The sequence below is a fragment of the Macrotis lagotis genome, chromosome 6 (genome assembly GCF_037893015.1).
Source record: "Macrotis lagotis isolate mMagLag1 chromosome 6, bilby.v1.9.chrom.fasta, whole genome shotgun sequence".
In the NCBI taxonomy this organism is placed as follows: domain Eukaryota; kingdom Metazoa; phylum Chordata; class Mammalia; order Peramelemorphia; family Peramelidae; genus Macrotis; species Macrotis lagotis.
In genome coordinates, this window is record NC_133663.1 from 78343695 (window position 1) to 78367744 (window position 24050).

General features: G+C 34.7%; 1 protein-coding gene across 1 annotated transcript in view; it reads right to left on the reverse strand.

Annotated features, from left to right (window-relative positions):
* Window positions 1–8622: 8622 nt before the first annotated feature.
* The window catches only part of CPS1 (carbamoyl-phosphate synthase 1), a 165114-nt gene continuing 149686 nt past the window's right edge, over window positions 8623–24050 (reverse strand). Inside the window, exons 35-39 of the mRNA XM_074191459.1 lie at window positions 23737–23835; window positions 14665–14724; window positions 12698–12810; window positions 10726–10855; window positions 8623–9803 (exon numbers count right to left, since the gene is read on the reverse strand). Of these exons, the coding sequence (XP_074047560.1) occupies window positions 9705–9803; window positions 10726–10855; window positions 12698–12810; window positions 14665–14724; window positions 23737–23835 (501 nt within the window). The 3' untranslated portion in view covers window positions 8623–9704. The remainder of the gene's footprint in view (window positions 9804–10725; window positions 10856–12697; window positions 12811–14664; window positions 14725–23736; window positions 23836–24050) is intronic.

The following is a 24050-nucleotide window of genomic DNA, read 5'->3' on the forward strand; positions in this document are numbered from 1 at the left end:
GTGTATCCCACCCTATGCAAAGTCATTAACGTTTGGGGTATAATTCCAGTTTCAGTTAAAAACCAGAAAATGAGTCAGGATTGGTGAAACAAAAAGTCCCCTTTGCGGAGCAAAATATTCACATTGAAACCAGTTGATGAAGGGTTTTATCTTGGACTCTGAATCCTGAAATGCACTCTTTTTCATAATGTTTCTGCATCTTTCTTTAAGGGTGGCATATCTCTTATAAATCATTTTTTATCTGACTTTTTGAAGTTTTATTTCCTTCCTGACTGTTTAGCATTTCTAGCTAAATTTCTAGCAATCTGAATCTTGGACTTTTTCTCAAGGCTGTCGCCTCTGCTTTCTTTGATGAACAAAGACTCTTTATGTGGTCTGTGTGCTTGTCTGGCACAGCACAGCTAAAACAAAATAATTAGTGAGTTGATGTTCATCAGCTCTAGTCAATAACCAACAACTTTCTTTATTGAATCAAAGTTTTCTGGGTTGTTGCCTTTCAATGAGAGTTCAAAAATGGGGGTAAGGGGAAGAACGAATCTCAAGACAAACAGAGGCCCATACAAAGAAAACTAATTGTCACTTCCTGAGAATTTCTCCCCTACATCTGCATTGATCCCGACAGCTGTAGGTACTTAAACTCTGTTCCTCAAGTGCAGCACTCTCTATTATACATGATGGTGCCTGTGGGGACAATCAGCACCAATTTTTCATAGATCCCAGGGAGCCACTCCAGGGCAGGACAGAGATTCTTCCCCTGAGACAATACCTGAATTGTCCCCAGCAGGACAGGAGCTGGCATCTCCTAGGAGAAGCCTTAGGATTGATTCATCAGGGGAAAAGATTCTTTCTTCCCCCTTCCTTTTCTTCTTCTTCTTCTTCTTCTTTGTAAAGCAAGAACAAAAAAGGAAAAAGGCATGGAAAAGGAATGAAAGGAGAGACATTGAGCTGAGCACATTTTTTAAAGCTGAGGGTCTCTCAAATGGTGTGTAATGAAAGGTCTTCGAGGGTCTGATTATGTGTGTGTGAGCATTTGTGGCACCTGTGTCTGTGGGTGTTTGGCACCAGCAGCCAAATGGTAACGCTGGTGTATAATTATCAAACATTTAGCTGTATTCAGCCCCAGTTTGTTGCGCTGATAATTTCCACTTTCATTGTTCGAGAGGCTACAGACACTGTGGAAGCTGAGGATCAAGTACCTGCAGCTGTGGGGGATAAATGACTGTTGTGGCTTTCTGGGTCTGGGGAATTCTTTTTTTCCATTTTTTTAAGTTTCCAGTAGAAGCATTGTTTAAGGAGAAAGTTGACAAAGTGCAGTTAAAATGTCTTAGTTACCTTTCTTTCTAAAACCACGGAACGTCCCACTCCACCACTGGATCACTCCCGATTTCCTTTTTCATCATATTGGTTAAGCATTTTTATTTGCTCCAAAAGCTCTAATCTTTTCCTCCCATCTGCCAGGCTTGCCCGCTTGCTATTAAGTACTCTGCATGAAGAAGTTCCCCAGGCTTCCTTTTTGTTTATGGTCTCTATTCCCTCTTCCCTGATTCATAACAAACTCCTAAATGCTTTAACTTATTTGTCTGAAAAAATGTAAATGTTTCAAAGAGAACAGAGCTATCACCGGGATGGAGCAACATGAGCATTGTTGCAGGACACCATTTTTTTTATTGAACTGCTTCTGGGATTCCATTGATATAGGGAACTCCTAGTGGGAAAGCTCCCCTCTATCATAATACAGCCACGTTTTCTCTGAAATTTATAATCTTGAGGAAGTGTGGGGCAGTAAATGGGATTCTTAAATCAGGAAAATCAATCCAGGTGGAAACGTGTGAAATCATTCCATTTCTCTGGGACTCTGTAGACCTCATAATCCCTGAGGTCTCTTCTGGCTGCTTGAGAACACTGAGGCTTTAAGTGACTTGCTCAGGGTCATATAAGCAATGTCTATATGAGACAAAAGTGGAATTCAGATCTTTCTGACTCCTAGGATAGTTTTTTAGGCCACTTCCCACCAGAGGTTAAACAAATTTACATCAGATTAGAATTTTCAACTACTCCCTCCTCCTAGGAGTGGCCCAGAATGCTTTTCTTCCTCATAACATTGCTTGTGTTGGAGTTTTTCTCTCCTCCACAATTAACTTAATTAATTTCTTGCTTCTTGGTGCAGACATCAAAAGTGCTGGTTATGACTCTGGAACAGAGTCCTGTTAAAAACAAACAAACAATAAAATCCTAACCATTTTCTCCACCCTTGCTCTTTGTTAATGGTCTCTGAGATTCCTTCTGGTTGCTATAATTGCATGAAAGTTATGGTCCTTCTTCTGACTTTAGGTCACTGATTATCCTAAATTTATTTGTTCAATCTTTAAGCATCCAACAGAGGATAAAAATGATTACTTTGGTGCAGGTAAACTGCTTTCAATTACCTTGTTTTATTAACAATGGTGTGTTAACTGATATAGGTTTTTATTATTATTCAATGGAATGAGGCCTATTTATATCATAAATATTTCTGTAGGTTTCTCACCTGTTTGTCATGTATATCAATCTTCCTTGTTTTGTAAGAAGTTAATCTTTCAACGGCTGCCTTAGAATGATGAGCCCTATATTTGATTAATATTATATGAGTTTTGTTAAGATATTTTCCAGAGTTATTCAGGTTCATTTTACAGTTCAGAAAGAGTGCTATTACATAGAGATTAATTATTTTAAACATGTCCTTTCTATTTACCTTTCATTTCAGGATGTTCGTTTCTCTTAATATATCAGTAACTGTTTTATTTTTCATATATTTATATTCCCTATCTTGCCTGGAGACCACAGTATTTTTTAAATTGCCTCCATATTCAAATTCAAGGTCTTCAATCTATCTCTTTGGCATACATGGAGAATTTTACACTCCTTAAAATGATATTTTGACATCAATGGAGAAAGATTCTATAAGATTAAAAAAAAGCTAGTTAAATGTAGAGGTTTTGGTAAAACCACATAGCTTGATACCATTCATGTATATCAAGTGATTAATAAGATGCTTTGGTTCTATACTCTTTAATTTGGAAGTAATAGGAGAATGAATTCTTCATAATGGCTATATATAGCAATAGAAAGAGTTGCTAGGTTTGTTTTTTGTAATTATTTATTGTAGTTTAATTGCTTTGTTACTTGTATTCATTTCATTGAGTTTGAAAAGGACTTTTCAAAGTCCCAGTGAAAGTATAACTATGTTGTTTTTTAAAAGGCATTTGAGACATTGGAGTCATTTTCTTTGGTGTAATATCTGGACTATGAATTAAGTGAAAAATGTTAATGGTCTCAGGTTCTTCAACTTTCCCTCTTCAATGTTTTTAGGACCTTAATTACAACACTTATTGCTTCTAATATAAGCTTAGAGATGAAGTTATTTATTATAATTACCCTGCACTGGTTGGCAATATATTGTTGTATAACTTGGAGCTGAGGGTACTTGGCAAAAAGTAATATGGAGTTCCAGTCCAAACTTTTTTTTTCTCGTGATTTTATTATGATCTAGTGCTGGCTCATAATGAAAATATTCATGTCATCAGTCCATGTCATACATATTCATGCTTTGTCCTCTTTAGTGGTCAGTGACATCTGTACTGAAACATTTCCAGGATGTAGAGTATCAATGTTTTTGATTTGTTCTGGGGTATCTTGCCATCTTGTGATGTTAGAACTTGAAGGAGCACCATTAACTCTACTGCCCTCTATCTTAAACTGAGCATTAGAACAGTTTCCATTAAAGCTAGACAACTTTTTGCTGTATTTCTTTATGTTCTTATGGCAATTCCATCTCCCTAACAAGGATGCTGACTCAATTTGACATACCCAGCTGTTGTAGACATGAATCTTTATTGTACCTCACTCTGACTGCCATTTCCCTACTCCCCTCACAGCTCAGATGTGAAGTCATCAATTAATTAATAAGAACTTAAGTTATTATAATTATTCTTTAAAATTCTTTATATTTATTTCTTTATATAAATTTCTTTATATATAATTAAATATAATATTCTCTATATTTAAAATTCTTTATATATATATAATTAAATATGAGGTTCTTTATATTTAAAATGATTATACTTGGATTTTAAAATCCAAAGTTTGTAATAGATCATTATGAATTTCCTGGTAAAAAGACTAATAATAATAATAATATAATAGCTAGTATTATTATTATATTATCTCTATATTACTGACATGAAATTAATACTCTATTCCATTTTTAAAATCATAAATATAAAATACATATTATATGATAACATAATTACATATTATTATAAAGTATTATGGCATATATGTAGATATGTTATAAATAATATGGAATATATTTATGTATCGGCTAGTACATACATTCATATTATTTATATGTATATACTACAATGAAATTGTCAACTAAATTTTTCATGTTTCTGTGATAATAATTTGGAATAAGAAGATATATTTGAGGCTTGGCTTCACTTTTTAAAAGATGATTCCATGTAAGTAACACGACTTTTACAAACTTCAGATTGTTTTTATCTTGTAACACAAAAGATAACGATGTTCATACTATTGATTTCATGGATTGGTATGAGAATAAAACAAAAAAAATGTCTAAAATGTCCTAAAGCACTATAGAAAATTCAACTTCATCTAGACAAAGAATTATAGTATGGTAGGATGGAAGACTAGGCAATTAATTTCATTGCCAAACAGGAGTTCTGGGAACATCTGTTCCTAAGCCTGTGTCCAGGACCCATTGCTCACAGGTGCAGGAAATTATTGAAGGCATAGTTAAGAAGAGGCTATCCTTCCATATGTGTATGACCCATAGGCTATGAAACTCTCCTCATAAAAAGTTGTTATTGGTAAAGCTCTGACTAGGGCAAACCAATCAGAATTTTATATAAGGAAGCAAAAATTTAGAGAGCCTGGAGAACACTTTAATAGCGTAAAACTATAAAGCTGAGTGTAACATCAATAAGAAACATTAATTAAAATTAGCAGTTACCTGATGACCTCTTCTCCCTACAGCTGCCTTAGTACAGGTGATGAGTGAGCTTTCACCCCTACTTCACCTTGGCACCCACTTTGCTATGCTATAAAGAACTTTTATCTTAGTATCTCTCATCACCAGCCTTGCCACTGAATTTGTCTAAAGAAGCTGATTTTAGGATGGGTTTCCCCATGCTTTATCTCTATATGTGTTCTATAAAATATCCTGGGCATCTCTCAGACACACAAAATCCCCCAGACATGAGAAATGCTAGTTTGATTTCTACTTCAGAACCCACATTGCTCCTTGCCATTCTTGACTCCATTCCAATTCCTAATCTCGTTCTCATTCTTAAATTCTCCTTCCTTGGATACTGAGACCCAAGTCCCCTGGACCTACTCCCTTCTGATCTCGGTTAAGGTGCACCTCCCAGAACAAGAGAAGTTTCTTGATATACTAATGCCCTCTGAGCTTCTCTTGTAGCAGCTTGGGTGGTCTTGCCACCATTGGTCTATAGCATATTAAATCTCCCTGAAGATTTTAATCCATGTCATCTCAAATTCAAGAAAACTTTGAACAGAAGACTTGAAACTCTCCCCAAGGTACCACCACTCCAAAGGGCAGAACTCCTAACAGATGCCACCAGCCTCTGTTCTCAGTTGGCAGCCGCTCAAGGAGAAAGAGACTGGCTCTTAAGGCAATTGGAACACATTTCCCAGCCTCAGGCCCAATAGTTCCAGCTGTCAGAAAGAGTTTTTGGCCAATTGGTGTTCCTGGGCCAGATAAAATAAGCTTCTGACTCCAAAACTATCAATTCCCTAATGACAGTGCCAAATTTTCTCTGGTTATTACTCTCTTAGTCAAGACAATGCCTACAATGGGTGACACCATTAACAATGGAAGAAAAAGAGAGAAAGCTCCTCAATGGGTGATAGTGAAACAACACAAGACTTCAAATCAGGTTCCTTTAGTGAAGGGGTGGAGAATATCAGGTCCACCATCCATTTCACTGGTCATATAAGGTCTGTGAATTCATTTATCTGGTACTGCCATGGCAACCAAAGGTGGGACTCAAAATTCAATAAGTCTAGGAGCTTTTAAGGGGTGAATCAATTAAATGTTTGATCAAATTTAACAGAATAATTTTTAAGCTGATAATTTTGTATGGCCCACAAATCTTATAAATAATCCACTCTTGCTTTAATGGATGGACTAGTAAAAGGGGTACCAAGCCCATTCTTCAGTCTTATTATATTTAATCTCCAAAGTGAAGCTGGCCTTCTGACCCTACCTTGCCAATTCCCAGGCCAGTTATTGTATATCCCTGACCCTGACTAGCCCTCCCATGGCTGACTTGGAGAACCCATGTAACTAAGAAAAATTTAGTGAATATTCCCAGTGAAATAGGTCAAGCAGTTGTGGAAAAGATAACATATTTATTTAAGGTAAATGGATTACAATTAGGCTAGTTGCCCTAGGTAAGAGCAGGTAAAGCCTCAAGAATGGGAGTATAGATAAGGATCAGAATAAGAGAGTCACTTTCCTTTGACTCCATTGCCCTAAAAGTTTGACTAAGTGCAATAATCAACAAAATAAATACATCAAAATTAAGGATAACGAATGTAGACTTTGTTGAACACAGGATGCTGTATCAATATATAAGATAGGGTTGACCCAATTAGTAAGTTTCCCTATGTAATTATATATCAGTCCTTTTATAATGTAAATAAGTCATGAAAACTTCAGAACAAGCACTTAACATTGACCAGAAACTCAATCAGAGATAGATTCAGATCCAGTGGGTCCTATGTTTAAGTAATTTTTACTTTAAGTAGTTTTTAGTTTTACTTGTGGATACCTATCTTCAAGGATACCAGAACTCATGCCATCTTGTGTTTCGTATTCTCGAGAAAGTTCCATCTTAAAAAATATGAAGACTGAAGAACTGCGTGGTCAGTCTTCTTTAGAAATGATGCTGCTCCAGTATCACCAGCAATGACACTCCTCTACTCAACTTTTCCTGCCTTCCCTTATGAGAAAATCAGATCCTATCCATATTAAAGGATCTATTTTGATAGAAATTTCCAATACAAAAAAAGGTCTAACATTGTGTGCCTCACAGAAAAGAGGGAATAGAAGTTCTATAAAACTATTATATTTATCAAAAGTTTCAGATTGGATGATGACAAGACAAACACAGATGGGGAATAAGGACAACCATCTTATCACTTATAATTTTTGTAAGCACCAGGCTTATCGACTATTACATACATTATTAAATCTAGATTTAAATGGCCTATCTCATTAAAGGATTCTAGGAAGAGTTGTATCCTTAAAAGAAAATTCCTTAGGGCTCAGAAGCCTGAACATCAGCCTATTCTGCAATTTGGGGTAAATCAAATTTCTCATATTTTAAGCAGTAAATCAAGTGGCCTTCCAACTAAAGTTGTTCAATACCATTTTAGTCTATCTGGTCTTCCATTGCTTATTTCATCATGCCAAGTCTTCTATCTTATCTTTGGTCTCCCATAAGAAGAGAAGAAATGTCACTGCATCACACACTTGTTTTTGAGGTAAGGAAAGAAAGTATTATACTATCTCACTAGTTCTCTGATCTTATCTCCAGCTTCTCTAGGGAAAAGGAGAAACGCCATTCTATCATACTAGGTCTCTCTGGCTCCAATGCACTTCTCGCCATTGCTCAATCCCTTATTCTGATTCTCCTCAACTCAATCCCTCCCAAATCCCATTCATTTCATTTTGCTCTCTGGATACTCTACTAGAAATGCTTCTAGTGGTCATGTAATTGGAATACTATGAAAATCAAGAGAAAGTGAAATAATAAAATAGAGACTTAAAACAAACTCAAAGGCCATCATGTGTGTAACTTTAAAATTACCTAAAGATCTACCATACTGCTATACAAAATGATACCAAAAGTGATAGCATTCTACGTAAAGAGATTCTTTTTTTATAACTGCTGGTCTAATGAGCACTGACTGAACAGAAGTTGGGCTCTAACAATTTCCTTGTCCTTGGTAAGTTATTCTTTGTGGTTTCTAGTTTTTCTCTCTCTACAAATGGTTATAAATGATACCTCTTTTAGCTATTTCACAAGGCTATTAGGAGAAATATAAGTGAAGTTTAAATTATTATATCCTTAGATTTATTTTTACAGATTTAACTTAGACTAAATGGTATAATCTTATTAAGGGCCAATGGCTATCTTATAAAGTTGGCTAGTGGAAACAGTAGCTTAGCATAATACATCCTCTGATGGTGATGATTTTTTTTCTTTTTGCCACACATCATCCATACCTTTGAATTTTCTTCTATAATATTCTTGTGTACTTAGAAATAATAGCAGTAGCAGAAAAATAGTAGGGAAAATCAGGGTGTTATATAAATATTCAGCACAATAATATTTTATCATAAGGATTACTAGTAGGATGAGGAGTAAGTGAAAAATTATTTGGAATAGAGGACACAAATGTTGATGATCATTGTTATGAATAATCTTTTGCTCTCATCATGTATATTGATTAGCATATAGAATAAATAAGTGATTTGATCCTGGTCAAAGAAACTGATTTAGTATAAGATGGTAAAAATTACAAAGACATAACTTCTCTTCAATAGTATTTTATTTCAATGTTAACAATCAAAGCAGTTTTAATAATACAAAACGTTTAAAACCCAAAAGAGTGCCAGGTGGGAAGGGATATTTTTTGCTCTTTCAGGTAAAGTAGGAGGAATAGAAGGAGACTCTAGAATTACAATGGGTGTAAGGAATAACACAGCATAGGCTCCACTGGGTAACACAGAAGGTTTAATCTCTAGGGACTGAACCAGAACTTCAGAGGGATTCCAAAGACTCATCATGGTCAGGGAGAGATGGAAAACATATAAATCTGTCAATTGCAAAAGAATATACTAGGCCAAGGTTAAAAACAAATGGACAAAAAAAAAACCCAGCTGCTTTATTTCTGCCATATACTGCCACAAAGGGGTTGGAAATTTGTGTCCTTTAAAGAAATCTATATTTGAAAGACTTCCTGTCACACTTATCAAACCCAATACCTTGAAAAGAGATTGTGATATCACTAGATGCACTAGGTAGGTGGAGAATGATTACTGTAAGGAAAAAAAATATACCAACTTTGGTATTCAGGAATGATGGAAAGGGACATAGAACAAAACTATATGACAGGGAAATGAGGTTTGGGTAGAATACTCAATTTTTAAAAGACACCCGAGTGTAGCAGAAGCTATTTAAAGATGGTGATACTAAGAATCTTCAAATAGAAAAAAATAGAGTTAAGAAGATGGAGCTACCAGAGAGAAGCATTATTTTTTCCAGTCATTATTCTACCAATGATTTGGGTTTGCCACATAATGAATATCAGCTGCCAAAGAGGGCTACAGACTGGATTATGTATGTACCTCAAATAAGGCATTACTCATGGGGTAGGCTCTCATGAAAAGCAAGAAGGAATTGAGAAGGGCTTACTTTCCAAGGACTTGACAGAATGAGTGACAACTATCTAACTAAAAAGATAAAGCTTTTTAAGGACACAATGAAGCAAACTGACATAACACAATTTGGACTAAAGATAGTTCGCTGTCTGGGGATCAAAGTCTGGAATTTTGTGCATCTGTCAATGAAGGGACACATGGCTCTGAGATTTCATGAGGGTGGCTTTTTCCTTTATGCAGTTTTGCCAGTATTGTACTGTCTGTAGTGGAAAAGACTCTTGGAGTCCACAGTGCGAGATTTCTGCACAGCTTCAGCAAAGAGTTTAGTCACCTGGAAAGAGAGGTACAGGGAGGCACTTTAGTAACCCAAATGACATGAGAGGGAATATTACTGAAGTAAGACTGAAGCTGTCAATGTTGTTGATTCCAATTTTTAAAGGGACATGCAGTGAAAGTTATTCAGATTTTTTTAATTTGTATTTTCTTCTATATTCAAGAGTTCATTATGAATGTCTATTTTTCCCCTCTCCCTCAGAAAGATTCAAACTGAGTCAGAAAAAAATATGATATAGTGGGTAGATGGGTTAATGAGTCTTGATAAATTAGGAAGTCTATGTCCAAGTAAAACTTTCAGCAAACTGAACCTTATAACTGGACTATAGTTTTGGTTCCAATTATGACTAAAATGTAACTTTTTGAACAGTACTTTGCATCTAAAGTTTGTCTCTATTTCAACACATATCCTTTTGTATTTTATGAATTATTTAAAATTTGACAGGCAGATAGTCATAAGAAATTGGACTACACCTGTTTTTTTTTCATTACTTTTGGAAACTCCCAGGTGAGGATATTCCCTTCACCAATTCAGATCAATATCTTACCTGCAAGTTATTGGTCTTAGAGAGCTCCTTAAGTTCACTCTATGAGATTAAAATAAATGGCCAGGGCCACTGGGTTGGTATGTACCATCAGAGGTGGAGATTAGATGCTGGCTTTGAGGCCTTCTCTAATTGTTAATCTATAATCACCCAGTTATGACCAGAGCCCTTTATTGTTTGCAAAATCACATCAAGGTCATATTTTAAAATGTCCTCACTGGCCTGAATACTGAGAAAAGTGGAAATATATTTAGAGATATTTTGTGACACATTTGAATAAAACATTTTAAAATGATCAACATCGTAAAATGGGTACTTGGTCAAAGACAATGACTGTTCTGCATGTAACATATTTATTCCAATGGGAAAACAAACCTGGAAATTAGTCAGGAGAGCAATTCCACTGTCAACAGCTGTTCTGCGGATTACGTAATTATCATGGACAAATTTGGTGTTGTTGTTGGGGAGATTGATGACCAGGTCAATGCTTCCCTCTTTTATCAACCTAAGACAGAAAGGGAGGGGACAAGAAAAATGAGAATCATAGAATGTTAGCACCTTAGAGCCAGATCACCTACTCATGGGGACATAGTGTTTTTAGGCTGGAAGCGAACTTAGAAGGCATCTAGTCTAAGCCTCTTGTTTGATAGATGAGAAAACAAAGGCTTAGAAAGGTGAGATCATTTCCCAGGGCCCCATAGCTAATAAGCCAAGCTACATTTCCCAAGTGCCAGTCGCAGGGAGGACTAAAGCCTAGCATTCCAAATTCTAGTTCAATGTTGTTGTTTTCTATTACAAGCCACTAAAGATACAGGGGGCCATGTTTACTTTTCATTTAGTAATAAATTTCCACAATTGGTTGATTGACCTTTTAAATTAATTTCACAGGGACCCTACTTCCATCCAGTTTCCTTTATTCCAACGAAAGGTTGGAATTATGTTTCTTTGAAAATGGTAGATACTTTTATCCTTATACAGAAGGGGAAGTTTGACAGGAGTTGCTTTTTGTTTAATATGCTAATATTCTACAGGAAGGTGATCGATAACTTGATGGACAATTCATTGTTTCCCAAGGACATTATTGCTCTCTCAGAAAAGGCCACCATTCCCCTTTTTTGGCAATAGCTTTGTTTCATTGCCTGCTAGTCCAGTGGTTCTTGGCAGATGGCATGAAGAAGCAAGTAACCTGATTCTGAATTAAACTCTGTTTGTCTGCTCCCCTGATGCCACAGACTGAGACATTTAAATGTCAAATCATATGAAGTTGTGCTAATTATTGTTTGATAAAGTCCTAGCCAAGTGGTGCATCATATACAGAGAAGGAAACTAAGGCGCAGATAAAAAGCCATCCTTTGCTGCCTTTGTTTAATGATGATTTACAGGTTGACTTCTCCAGGACCCCAACTCAAAGCATATCCATATATATACAGATAGATAGATATAATATGACGACTTGTCATTAGACAGTAATAAAATTTTCTGACAATATATATTCATAACTAGGTGTGCTGTATCTCTGCCACACAATTTCATTAACATGAATGGATATGGGACCTCTAAGGCATGCAAACTGAATGGGAAACAATACATCTTATAAAAATCTTACCTCCCCTAAGGAATACCAATTCCTATAATCAAATGGCAAATAACATTATCACAGAACCTGAAAAAATGGTTAACACAAAAGAGGAGTTCACATTGACACATAAGTTCATATCCCTTTAACATGGTGCTCACGGAACAGATAGATGTGGCCAGGTGATGACATGCATCACTAGAGGGGTATCTGTATTGATAATATCATGAATCTAGTGATGATATCATTTGAATGTTTGCAAGCACTTTAAAGATATCAACTCTTTTGATTCTAATCAAAATCCAATGAGAAAATATTAGGCATGTTCTCGTTTATGTATGAGGAAATAGGACCAAAGGGCTGAGGTGATTTGGTCAGGTAGTCAGGGAGAGTCAGAGGCAGGATTTCAATCCAGATCTTCTGACTCCTGCTCTAAGCTGTTGCCATATTGTTGGACTCTATATTACTATGAGCACAACAAATATGATTTGATTCACAATCTGATAATTCCACATTTAATGGATGATTTATAATGAAACTTTATTTTACCATGAAATATATATATATATATATATATATAATATATATATATATATGTATGTATTAAAAGTAGTAAAAAGTGAGTTTTCCTCATTTGAAAGGGAGCATTCTGCAATCATAAAGAGAAATCTTTATAAGGAACCCCAAATACTAATGATTAGGCTTGACCTCTTCTTGTTGAGGGCTTTAAGAAAACCTTCCCGGGCAACTCAAACTTGACCCAATTCTTACTTTCTGATAGGAGAAAGGCTGGGGTTCTGTCCCTCCTGAGATGGCCATGCTACAGGGGTGGCTGGCACATTGTTCGCATTGAGCCAGTCTGAAGTTGCTTCTGTAGCATAGAGCTGCATTTGAAAATAAATAAAAAAAAAAAAAACTTAGAGTGGGCATTACAAGTGATCAATGAACATATTAAGGGTTCTAGATAGCAACATGCTCTTAGTGCTAAAACTTTAGCAATTTTACTACAAAGGGGAAAATCCTATGTAGTTATTGAAAACTGGGGAAATAAATGATGGCATACCAGGTGGACCCCAAATGATTACAATTCTCTCCTGACAAACTCAGTTCTAGTCTGATTTCTATATGTATTAATCACATTTCTCTAAATGTTTAATACATAGAGAACTGACTCTAACAATGATAAGGAAACTAGTTGACATTTATAAAGCATTTTTAAGGTATACAAATATTTTCTATTAAGTTATCTTACTTGAACTTTATAACATTCCTGAGAGTAATTCTGTTATGCCCAATTTATAGATGTGGAAACTGAGAAGAAGGGGAGTGTTTGCATGGCAATGAGTAAGTGCTTGAGGTAGGTTAAAAAAAAAATCCAGGTATTTTCTGATTTCAATTCCAGGACTCTTTAATCAGCACTTTTTTTTCTAAAGAAACATCATTTAATGAAGGGAAAAAAAGACAGTCCTTCCTGTATTTGTTTGGCAAATTTGGACTTTTATAATTTAGGTTTCTTTAATGTAAGCCAGATGTACTGAATTCTCCAAGGACTGTGGGACTTACATTAAGTAGGATAGCAATACCTTCTAAATTACTTGTATGAGTTCACTCTTTTGGTTTATAATAATTTCCATAAATTAATTAATCTCTTGGAAACTAGTGTTATTCCTCTGTGTCAATATTTTCAAGGAACAAAACAACTGTCAGAATATTCTAATACTAAAAACAGGATGCTTATAGTGTAGCTTAGGTCAGTTCATTAACTTAAGAGTTTGTTATAACATTCTCCACAGACCAGCCTAATTATTTTGTTGTAGTGAGATTTTGTTGTAATGAATACATCATATTTAAAAAAAACACACATTCTCCAGCTGTGGAGCAGAAATTGAAACAAACTTCTTGACTCTTTCTCCGGAAGTAATAAGTGAAATAAGTGTTCCCAGCAGGGAAAGAAAAGGTGAACTGGATCTTTTAGCCTTTTAGGACTTCATAGGCCTAGGTGATTTCAGTGTTAGAGGAAGGTAAAGGCTGAGGATAAATGGAACAGTCACCACTGTTACATCATAGTCAGGACAATAAGCAATAAATAGCTCAGATTCAACTTTACTCAGTTTTCCAGTCCCTTTCTTTCCACCTGCTGAGAGCACATAATCAGATTCTTTCATAATAGAGGATATTTTGGATAGGGACCAGAAAATGCTCTTGTTATTTGCTATTGAGAATTCATTGTAATCAGATCAACAAAGCACAATTGCTGTGGGCCAGCCATGGAAATGCCTTTACTCCAAAAAACTGCTTCTTGTGATGTCCCACTAGAATGGGACTCTGCTTGTACCTGTAAGCTCTGACAAATATTATTCCCTATGTAATCAAGGAAATGAGAAGGGGAAAAATATGGAAATGCATTAGAGTTTTATTACTACACCACATTCACTTGCTTAAATACACATTTCCAAAATTTATCAGTTTTTAACCTCCTAACTCTCATTTACTTAATGATAACTATTTTTAGTACCTGAAGACTGCCCCTGCCATTTAGTTGAATTTATTCAAGTTTGGGGTATACCAAGATGGTGATACCAAAGTCTTTCTTCTCTCAGCTTGAAAGAGAATAGCTTGGCCCTGTTGCTTTTCCCTGAGGTTCTCATTACAGGCAGAAGCCAATGTTCTGGTTCCTGGCCAGGTTTTCAACAGTGAAAGAAAGTAGCTTAGAAAAAAAATAAATTAAAATAATATACCTTGAAACCTTCATTATGTAGTTGTTCGGCAACACCGAGGAATCTGGGACGGAAGGAATGCTGAAAAGAGATATTTTTTTAAATAAGTGACCTATAGCATATCCAAGATCTCTAGTTCATTATCTACAATTTAAGTTTCTGCATAATATCATAAAAGGTATTGTGGTAGAGTAGACACAGAGCCAGCTTTGGAGCCAGAAAGACAGGGATTCAAATCATGTTTCTGAGACATTTTGTCTATGGGAAAAAGGGACAGTTTGTACCTCTCTGTGATCAACACAATTCTCAGGGAAGGTACTAATCTTTATTGTTAGAGTAATTAGTTTTCATACTCTAAGTCAATCAAATCATATCTCTAGACCTTATCCTGCTATCAGAAAAGTCAGTGGCATGAAATCTATATTTTTTGTGCTATCTTTTCATTCAATCATTCAACAAACATCTTTGTGTCAGACTGTGAACTCAGAATATGGGGGTTAAAAAGACCAAAAACAAAATAATTCCTGTCCTCGTGAAATTTACCTTCTATCTATAGGAAACAACCTTAAAATGCATATGGTCAAATTTTAAGTAAATATAATGTACATCTCACATCATTTTGGATGGGAGGGGAAGCAATTTGGAGTACTAGGAAAGGCATCATTTAGGAAGTAGAATTTAAAATGACTTTCAAAGAATTTAAGAATGACAAGTGACACAAATGAGGACTGGTACATCCCAATCTTGGGAGACAGCCTCTGGAAAGACATAAAGGCAAGAAATGGAATTCCACCCTTTGATCCAGTAATACCACTACTGGCTCTATACCCTGAAGAGATGATGAAAAAGGGTAAAAACATCACTTGTACAAAAACATTTATAGCAGCCCTGTTTGTGGTGGCAAAGAATTGTAAATCAAGTAAATGTCCTTCAATTGGGGAGTGGCTTAGCAAATTGTGGTATATGTACATCATGGAACACTATTGTTCTATTAGAAACCAGGGGGGACGGGAATTCAGGGAAGCCTGGAGGGATTTGCATGAACTGATGCTGAGATGAGCAGAACCAGAAAAACACTGTACACCCTAACAGCAACATGGGGGTGATGTTCAACTTTGATGGACTTGCTCATTCCATCAGTGCAACAACCAGGGACATTTTGGGCTGTCTGCAATGGAGAATACCATCTGTATCCAAATAAAGAGTCGTGGGGTTTGAACAAATTTCAAGAACTATTACCTTTAATTTAGAAAAAAAAAAACAGATATCTTATTATCTGAACTTGTTATCTCTTATATACTTTTTGTTTCTTAAGGATATGATTTTTCTCTCATCACTCTCAATTTGGATCAATGTACAACATGGAAACAAAATAAAGACTGACATTGCTTTCCATGTGGGGGAGCAAGATTGGGAGGAAAAATTGTAAAACTCAAAACTCAAATAAAAAAAAAAGAAATGGAATGCCATGACCAAAGAATCACAAGTAGCCCAGTTCAACTGAAATTTAAAATATGTGAAAGAAAGTAAGGAATAAGCCTAGAAACATGAACTGGAATCAGATAATAAAGAGTTTAAAGCCCAAACAAAGCAGCTGGTATTTTATCCTTGGGTTAAGAGGGAGCTCTCTGTAGTTTCTTGAGAAACAGAATAATAATATGAGGTATAGGCTTTATAAATAAAAACAATATAGCAGCTGCAAAAATGATGGGTTGGAACATGGATGAACTTGGAAGAGGGATAACCATTAGGATTGCTGTTATGATCCATGAATATGATATAACTGACTCAACAACATATGATTTTGGTTGTTTTCCAGAAGTTGAGAGTATTCATTGACATTGTCTAAGCTAATAGGAATGATCAAAGCATACATTCACTGGATAGGCTTTATAGGTAGCAAAGAAAATGAAGAAAGGAAATATAGGAATCAAAACCATGACCTCATCTGTGAAGCAATGTGCTCTGATCAAATGAGCAAACCAAAATAACATGTTTTCCAATATGGATAAATATTTTTCACAGTTCATCTAAAAGTACCTCCATGGAAAACATTATTTCACTTGAGGTATTTTTAAAAATTGGGCTCATTAAATAAGATTCTGTTTATTCATATCGTTTTATAAATAGTTCACCATCTCTCCATTTTAAAATTATTGTTATTCACTTTCGTAAATTAAAAAAAAATAATAACCTGGAATTAAAATAGAGGGATCATGGATATTATGAATCTACCTAAATCGTTGCTCTTACATTATGCTTCATATCTTCTCAATTGAAATTATTTAACCCCCTCAACTAAGCTATTCCTTGGTCCAAATTTCTTAAGGACTATCTTGTCTTTAGTTAAAAAAAGATCTTAAAATACATAGGTCAATGGCTCTAAGATTCAGTATCAACTCAGTCTTGCTCTACCCAGTTTATGGTAACCAAACTCTTGCTTTTGTTTCTCCCTTGACCAAGGGAGAGATAAAGTAACTCATAATTAAGTCCTTACTGAGAACTCTAATTTCTCCCATACTAAGGTTCTACTTCTTACCTGCTTCTCTTCCTATCTCTGCCCTTGTTCTTTTTATAAGTTCTGGATTCCTACCCTGGAACAGTTAATTCCAGTGGCTGGATCTCTGTTAATTTTTTCTCAATCACCAAGATGTTTGACTCCTCTTATTCTATACTTCCTCTATCACCTGAGAAATCTACCTATTGCCTAGGGATAGACTCAACACCTTCTGTCCATCTGCATGAACACCTGTCTATTCCTGTTGTGTTTCATATTACCTGTTGTGTTTCATATTACTTGCTCTCTCCCTGGGAGTATGTCTGATTTCTGAATCCTAACCATCCCTGGTCTGACCCATCCTACCTCCAATTATATTCTCATTATGAGAGATCTGCTATTTTGCTAGATTGAAAAGCTAGAAATCATATAACAATGATTTAAACAAAATATTTCAATATTTCACTAGTTTATCAATCTTACCCAAAAAATTACCCCTCCTGATATTTATTTGTAAAGTCCTTTAAAGAAAATAAAACTTATAAAAAGAATTCCATGACACCTCCCTTAGATATAGCTAGCTTACAAACTCTGGGACGCTTTCAATCCTTAATGTGCTGTTTCATGTGGTGAAAGACTTGACAAATTGGGTTTTGTAGTAAAGGTTAAAAGAGGTGGTCTTCCAGAAAATAAATTAATACTATAGAGGATGGTGACTAGATTGCTTTCTGTTTCCAATGAGGGTATAGCAGAACACAAGGGGATTAAACTGAAGCAGGAGGGATTTAGGTTAGATGTAAGAAAAATTTCCTAAGAGAAAAACTTGTTAGAGTTACTAGAGCAATTTAATGAAGGAGACAGTAGACTAATATTTTCCAGAAAGATTTAAAGAATAGAAAAGAGATTTGTCTGGCAGTGTGGGATAAGAGAAATAACATTAAATTCTGAAAATTTGGGGTCTAATCTTGGTTCTGCTTAGGCAAATTACTTGGTCTTGGCCTCATCTATAAAAATAAAGGCAATTGCTTAAATGATATCAAAAGTATTTTCTAGTTCTAAAACTTTAGGTCAGATAAAACTGGGGTCAGAAGACCTCAAAGGAATATGTGAATTTGTAATTTTTAATATTTAATGATGATATTTTAATATCATTTACTTCCTTCATAATCCTTTATATTTCATAAATTTAAAATTATTATTCTTTTTTTTAGTTGTTTTTGCAAGGCAAATGGGGTTAAGTGGCTTGGCCAAGGCCACACAGCTAGGTAATTAAGTGTCTGAGACCGGATTTGAACCCTGACTCTAAGGCTGGTGCTTTATCCACTGCGCCACCTAGCCACCCCCCAAAATTATTATTATGAGAAGAATCATGACTCTAACCAGCTGTCAAATATATCTGTGGCACAAAAATAGCTGATTACCCCGATCTAGGTAGATGATTTCTTGAGGATTCCTGAGATAATGCAAGTATAAATAAAACACTGCACAAATACTGTTGAAGTCCTCTTGGAATCTGAAATCACTTGGTGGAGGTTTAGTAAACAAACAGTATACAGTTCTCTATACCCTCCATATCCCCTAGAAGACTGCTGAGTATGGAACAGGTGCTTAATAAGTATTTGTTGATTTTGAGTTTTTAAATTAATACTAAATTGAATCTCTTGGGAGTTCCTCTGCTATAAAGATGCTGGCAGCTGATCATCTTTTGTAATCTCTAGGTGACAGTGATGCCGCCTGCACTTAGAATCAAGTAATCCACACCTAACACATCTCTTCCCTGAGGAAGAAATGGACTGCCATTTTCAAGTCACAGATGATGTTCTGCCCTTGGCAAAGGTCATCATGAAAACCTTCTAGAAGTAAAGTTAAGACAGGAGCTTTCTTTCCCTTTCTCTTTCTATATTTTGTAGGAACACAAGTACATCTTCTGAGACCTCCAGACAATAGCCAGAACCTCATTATGAAGCTGTTTCACTTTGAAACCCCAAGTGGAAAAGATAAATATCCAGCATGACAGTATCGGCAGGTTCCCAGTCTGAGAATCATTCTGCCGGATGGTCAGGGGTGTTGGCTTTCACAACTGCATTAAAATTTTCTATCAAACATGTATTGAACACTTGTGACACATAAAATAGCCTTTGCACAAAAAGAAATTACAGCTGTCAGCTTGCATCTGAGTAGCCTCAGATTTAAAAGCTGATTGAAAGAACCTGTGTAAAGAACCATTAGTTACTAAAGGTGAAAAGTACAAACTGATTTATTTGCTGGGAGTTGGGATTTTTTTTACACATTTGAAAGGGAATCATTTCATTTCTTCAAATTATATTGTTCACATTAATGATAATTGCTGTACATTTAAGAAAGCTAAGTGATCTTACCCCAGTAGTTGTACCATAGTCATATAGGGGATTTCTGGACTGGCAGCTCTGTACTTGACCTAATAATTTTGCATGATGGACAAAAGGCTATTCATGACTCACAATCACTTGGATTTGGGATTTTCAGATAAAATGCTTGCTTTGTGGTTCTGAGTCAAGATGATGCTATGTCACTGAATAGCCCAATGATGGGGATTGGGGAGGGGGGTTACTAATGTAGAGAGCTCTTGGTCTGAAGTGGGGTAAATTACTTCTTATCAAATGACATTGCAGGAAACTTGATAACAAGAGCAATTTTCCCACTTAATGCAATTAATTTCAATTAGGATATTATACTAGAGGATCAATGATGTTGAAGGAAACTCAGGGATAATTTTGTTGTCATATAAACTTGCAAAATACCCTATATTTAAAAAAGATCTTGGCCCTAGATAATTCATATTATCTTTCTAAAGGTGCAAGGTGGCACAATGGATAAAATACTTGATATGGCATTCAAATCCTAAAAGAACTAGTGAATAGCAAAAGGACAATTTACAGTTGTGTGACCATTTGTAGGGAGGAGGGAAGGAGGGAAGGAAGGGGAAAGGAAAAGGGAGGGAGGTGGAAAAGAAAAAAGAGGGAATAAAGGAGGAAGAAAAGAATGAAGAAATGAAAATATCTTCTTTGAAACTCTTCACTATATGCTTAACCCTTAAAAGATTATCCTTAAAATAGTTACATCCCTATCCTATGTTCTTTTAAACTCATCCTTGATATGTTCATATGGTTTCACATGAAGTCAAGAGTCTTACTAAACTTGCAACCTGAAATATAGAATGTCAATGACTTGATCTATTCTAATTAGTAAAGTCTTTTGAATACACTAGTTTAAAAATCAAGACTATGAATCGATCCAAATCACTAGAAATGAAAGATAACCACATAATGTCAAAAAGACACCATCCAACTGCTATTGGTGACGACTGGTATTACCTTCCTCCAACATAACATATATTACATAGAAAAAAAGATTCTTGTACTTCTCTATTAGTTTATAGTTCCATGGATCAATTCAGCCATAAAATACAAGCTTCAACCTCTCAATATTTCTTTATGTATTTTTTCAAATGCTGTGATTTAAAGATAAAAGCCCTGTTAGCAAAGTATACTGAGGCATGAGGAGGTTTCTTGCTATACCTCTTGTTTCTCCTGGCACATTGATTTGTTAATAAAATGTACTGGAAAGTAGGCCTTCTTTGGGAAGTGCCCTTTGAGTTATTTAAAGTTTAAGAAAACACATTTTTTTTTCTTCCTACAAAGAAAACTTCTGCTCTGTAAAATGGGAACTGGTATTTGAGTCACAAAAATGTTGATATTGCCGCCCATTTTCAGTAGCACTAGAACCAAATGGGGGGAATTGCTAACGTTTTATGCTAATATGTTAAAATGCTAGGTTATTAGTTGTGAAGCACTACTCTGGGGGCTTTGTCTTCTTTGAAGGCTCATGGGTCTCACTTTAAACTTTAAACCATAATTGGATATTGGACAAATTTTCTCATACTTGAGACTGAATAATATTTAAAACTAATTCGTGATGTGAAACATCTAGAATAAAGTTTCAATTGTCTCTGAACTCCCAATAAAATGAGAAATTATAAGTCACATTTTTATCCTTGTTTTGCCAGTTCATTCCCATGTTTTGGTACCTTTAAGATTAAATACTGACAGCAGTTTAAAAGAAATTAGATTTCAATCAATGTTTCACACTTTATGCAAAGCTAAATCTCAAATGAATATAGGACTGATATTAAAAGTGGTGTAATAAGGCAATTAGAGAATATGAAAAACTATTTATCAGATCTATTGATAGGAGAGTTCATGACCAAGAAGGAAAAAGAATTAACAGAACATTAAAACAGATCATTTTGATTACTCAAAATGAATTTTTTGACTAAACAAATTTAATGCTAAAATTAAAAGGGAAATAATTAACTGAGAAAAAAAACTTTGTGGCAAACTGATAAAAGTTTTATTTCCAAAATATATAAATAATTAATTCAAGTTTATAAGAAGAAAAGCCATTCCCCAATTGATAAATGATCTAAGAATATGAACAGGCAGTTCTTAAGGGAAGAGTCTAAGGCAAAATGAAAATTAAAACAATTCTGAGATGCTACCTCACTCAAAGATGTCCTAAAAAAGTGCAAAGTTAACTAAAAAAAGAAAGAAAAATGAACGTTGGAGATGCTGAGGGAAAATAGGCAAGTTGGTGCACTGCTAGTGGGCCTGTGAATAGAAGCAACCATTCTAACAAGCAATTTGGAATTATTCATAAAGAATTACTAAACAGTAATTGCCCTGTTAGTGGTCTATACCCAAAATATAACAAAGAAATAGGGAAAAAGTCCTATTGGTACAAAAACATTTATAAAGAGATTTTTTGTGATGACAAAACAAAAACTGGAAATTAAAGGAATGTCCATCAAATAAGGCTTGACTGAATAAATTATACGATATGAATATGGTATCATAAAGACATGGAAAAACATATGTATTGATACAGAATGAAGTAAGCATAACTATGATGATTTATATTATAACATCAGTATTATAAAATTAGCATAAAGTGATGAAATGAGAACTAGAACAATTTACATGACAATAGCTATTTATAAAGATAACTTTGAAAGTTCTAAGAACTATGATCAATGAAATGACTTTCCATGAATATAAAGAACTGGTGATAAAACATATTAATTCCTTTTTGACAGGTAATGAATTGCCCTTGCAAAACAAGACTTTTAAGTTTTTGTGTACAATAAAACAATTTATTTTGTTAGATTAAAAATATTTGTTTTTCATTTATTCTTGTCAATGGAGTGTGGTATGTGGGGGAAATAGATCTTCATTAGTTAAAAAAGTATTTAAAAATAGAGAGGTGTGGGGCTACAGGTGTGTATTGATCCCTTTCTTTCAAATGAGGTTATTGTTAAATTGTTAGTTTTGCATTTGTAGTTAGTACAAGAGGACTCTAATGTGGTGGTATAATCTGGAAATGTTTACAATATTAAAAAAGGTCAATAAACCATTTTTTAAAAAATAAGAGCTAAAGTATTCTCTTCTGAAATTTATCTCAGAGACTCCATTACTCAAGTCAGCCCGCAACTCTACTTTGCTGATATGAAGATACCCTAATGAAACAATTTCCTTAATAATCAACTACTAACTGGAGAATAACTGGTACTGTTTTAATTTTGTTTTTATTGATTTTTATGTAACAATTCAGGGTATCATCTTATTAAAAGCACAGCAGGACTATCATGTCAATGGCTTTTATAGGACCCCAGAATTATCCAATCACAAAATAAAGTAATTGACCATTTGGGAAATATATAGCAAGCTTCAAAAATATTTATAAGCAAAACAGACTACTGTATCTTTTAACATAAGCAATTATCCTTACATTAGAGAATCTTTGTCTTTTGCACGTAGTCCTTTTGGCAGTCAGATTAGGTTTAATACCTTTTTAGAATAATATTTTAAAGAATAAAATAAAATTAATCATTATTTCAATATAATTGATTTATTAATCAATTAAAAATCAGTTATATTGAAATAAAGATGCATTTTTAACTTCACAAACCGTCTAAAACCTACTCATAATTTCCTTGGGAGCAAGTGGGCCATAAATTAAAATCTATATTAGATGTATTGATTATCTTGACCAAAGAAATTCTTTTATATTCAGAATTTCAAACCAAGAGAAGTATATTTCATTTTGTAAAACTCTATTTGTATTACTTTATCATATGTCTAATGTCCTCATCTGGGGGTCTGGGGGAGAAAATACTATTTCTGTCTAGTTAAATTTCCCAGTAAATAGAAATGTGGTTTATGTAACAAACACCTAGCCTCTTGTACTTCTCATCCTAGAATGACACTATTTTGGCAAAAAAATGCCCTTTTTTAAGAAATTTTCATTCCATGATTTTTCTCTGTATTCTCTATTGTTTTGAAGAAAGTAAAAAAAAAATTCTTTATACTTTTCCTTAAAAGTAAACAAAAATGGATAGATATTCCACTGAGAGCAAACATTTCCTTTTGTAATTTCTCACTGTCTAAGTCAAATTTTAAACAATAAAACCTTCATTTTTCTTTCTGCAATCAATGGAATTCTTTTTTTACCCCTTGCCACCTCTCTTACATATATGCAGATGGTCCTATAGGCATACTTACCTGGATCCCAATCAGAATGCCTTTTTGTGGTAACTTAAATCCTGTGGAAAGCATTGCCTTCAAAAAAGCTGTATGAATACTTTCACCAAAACAAGCAACCTGTTTGGAAAAGAAGAGATGATTAATATAACAACACCCTAACTAAGATAATGTGCAACAATAGCAGGAGACAGAGAACGAGGTGACTTGCTCAGGTAATTCCAATCAATCTTTCAGTGGACCTGTGATGCCACCAGTGTAGACAAGACCTAAAAAAATCTACTTTTACCATGGTAGATCAGCAACTTTTTTGACACATTATTAGAGAGCTATAT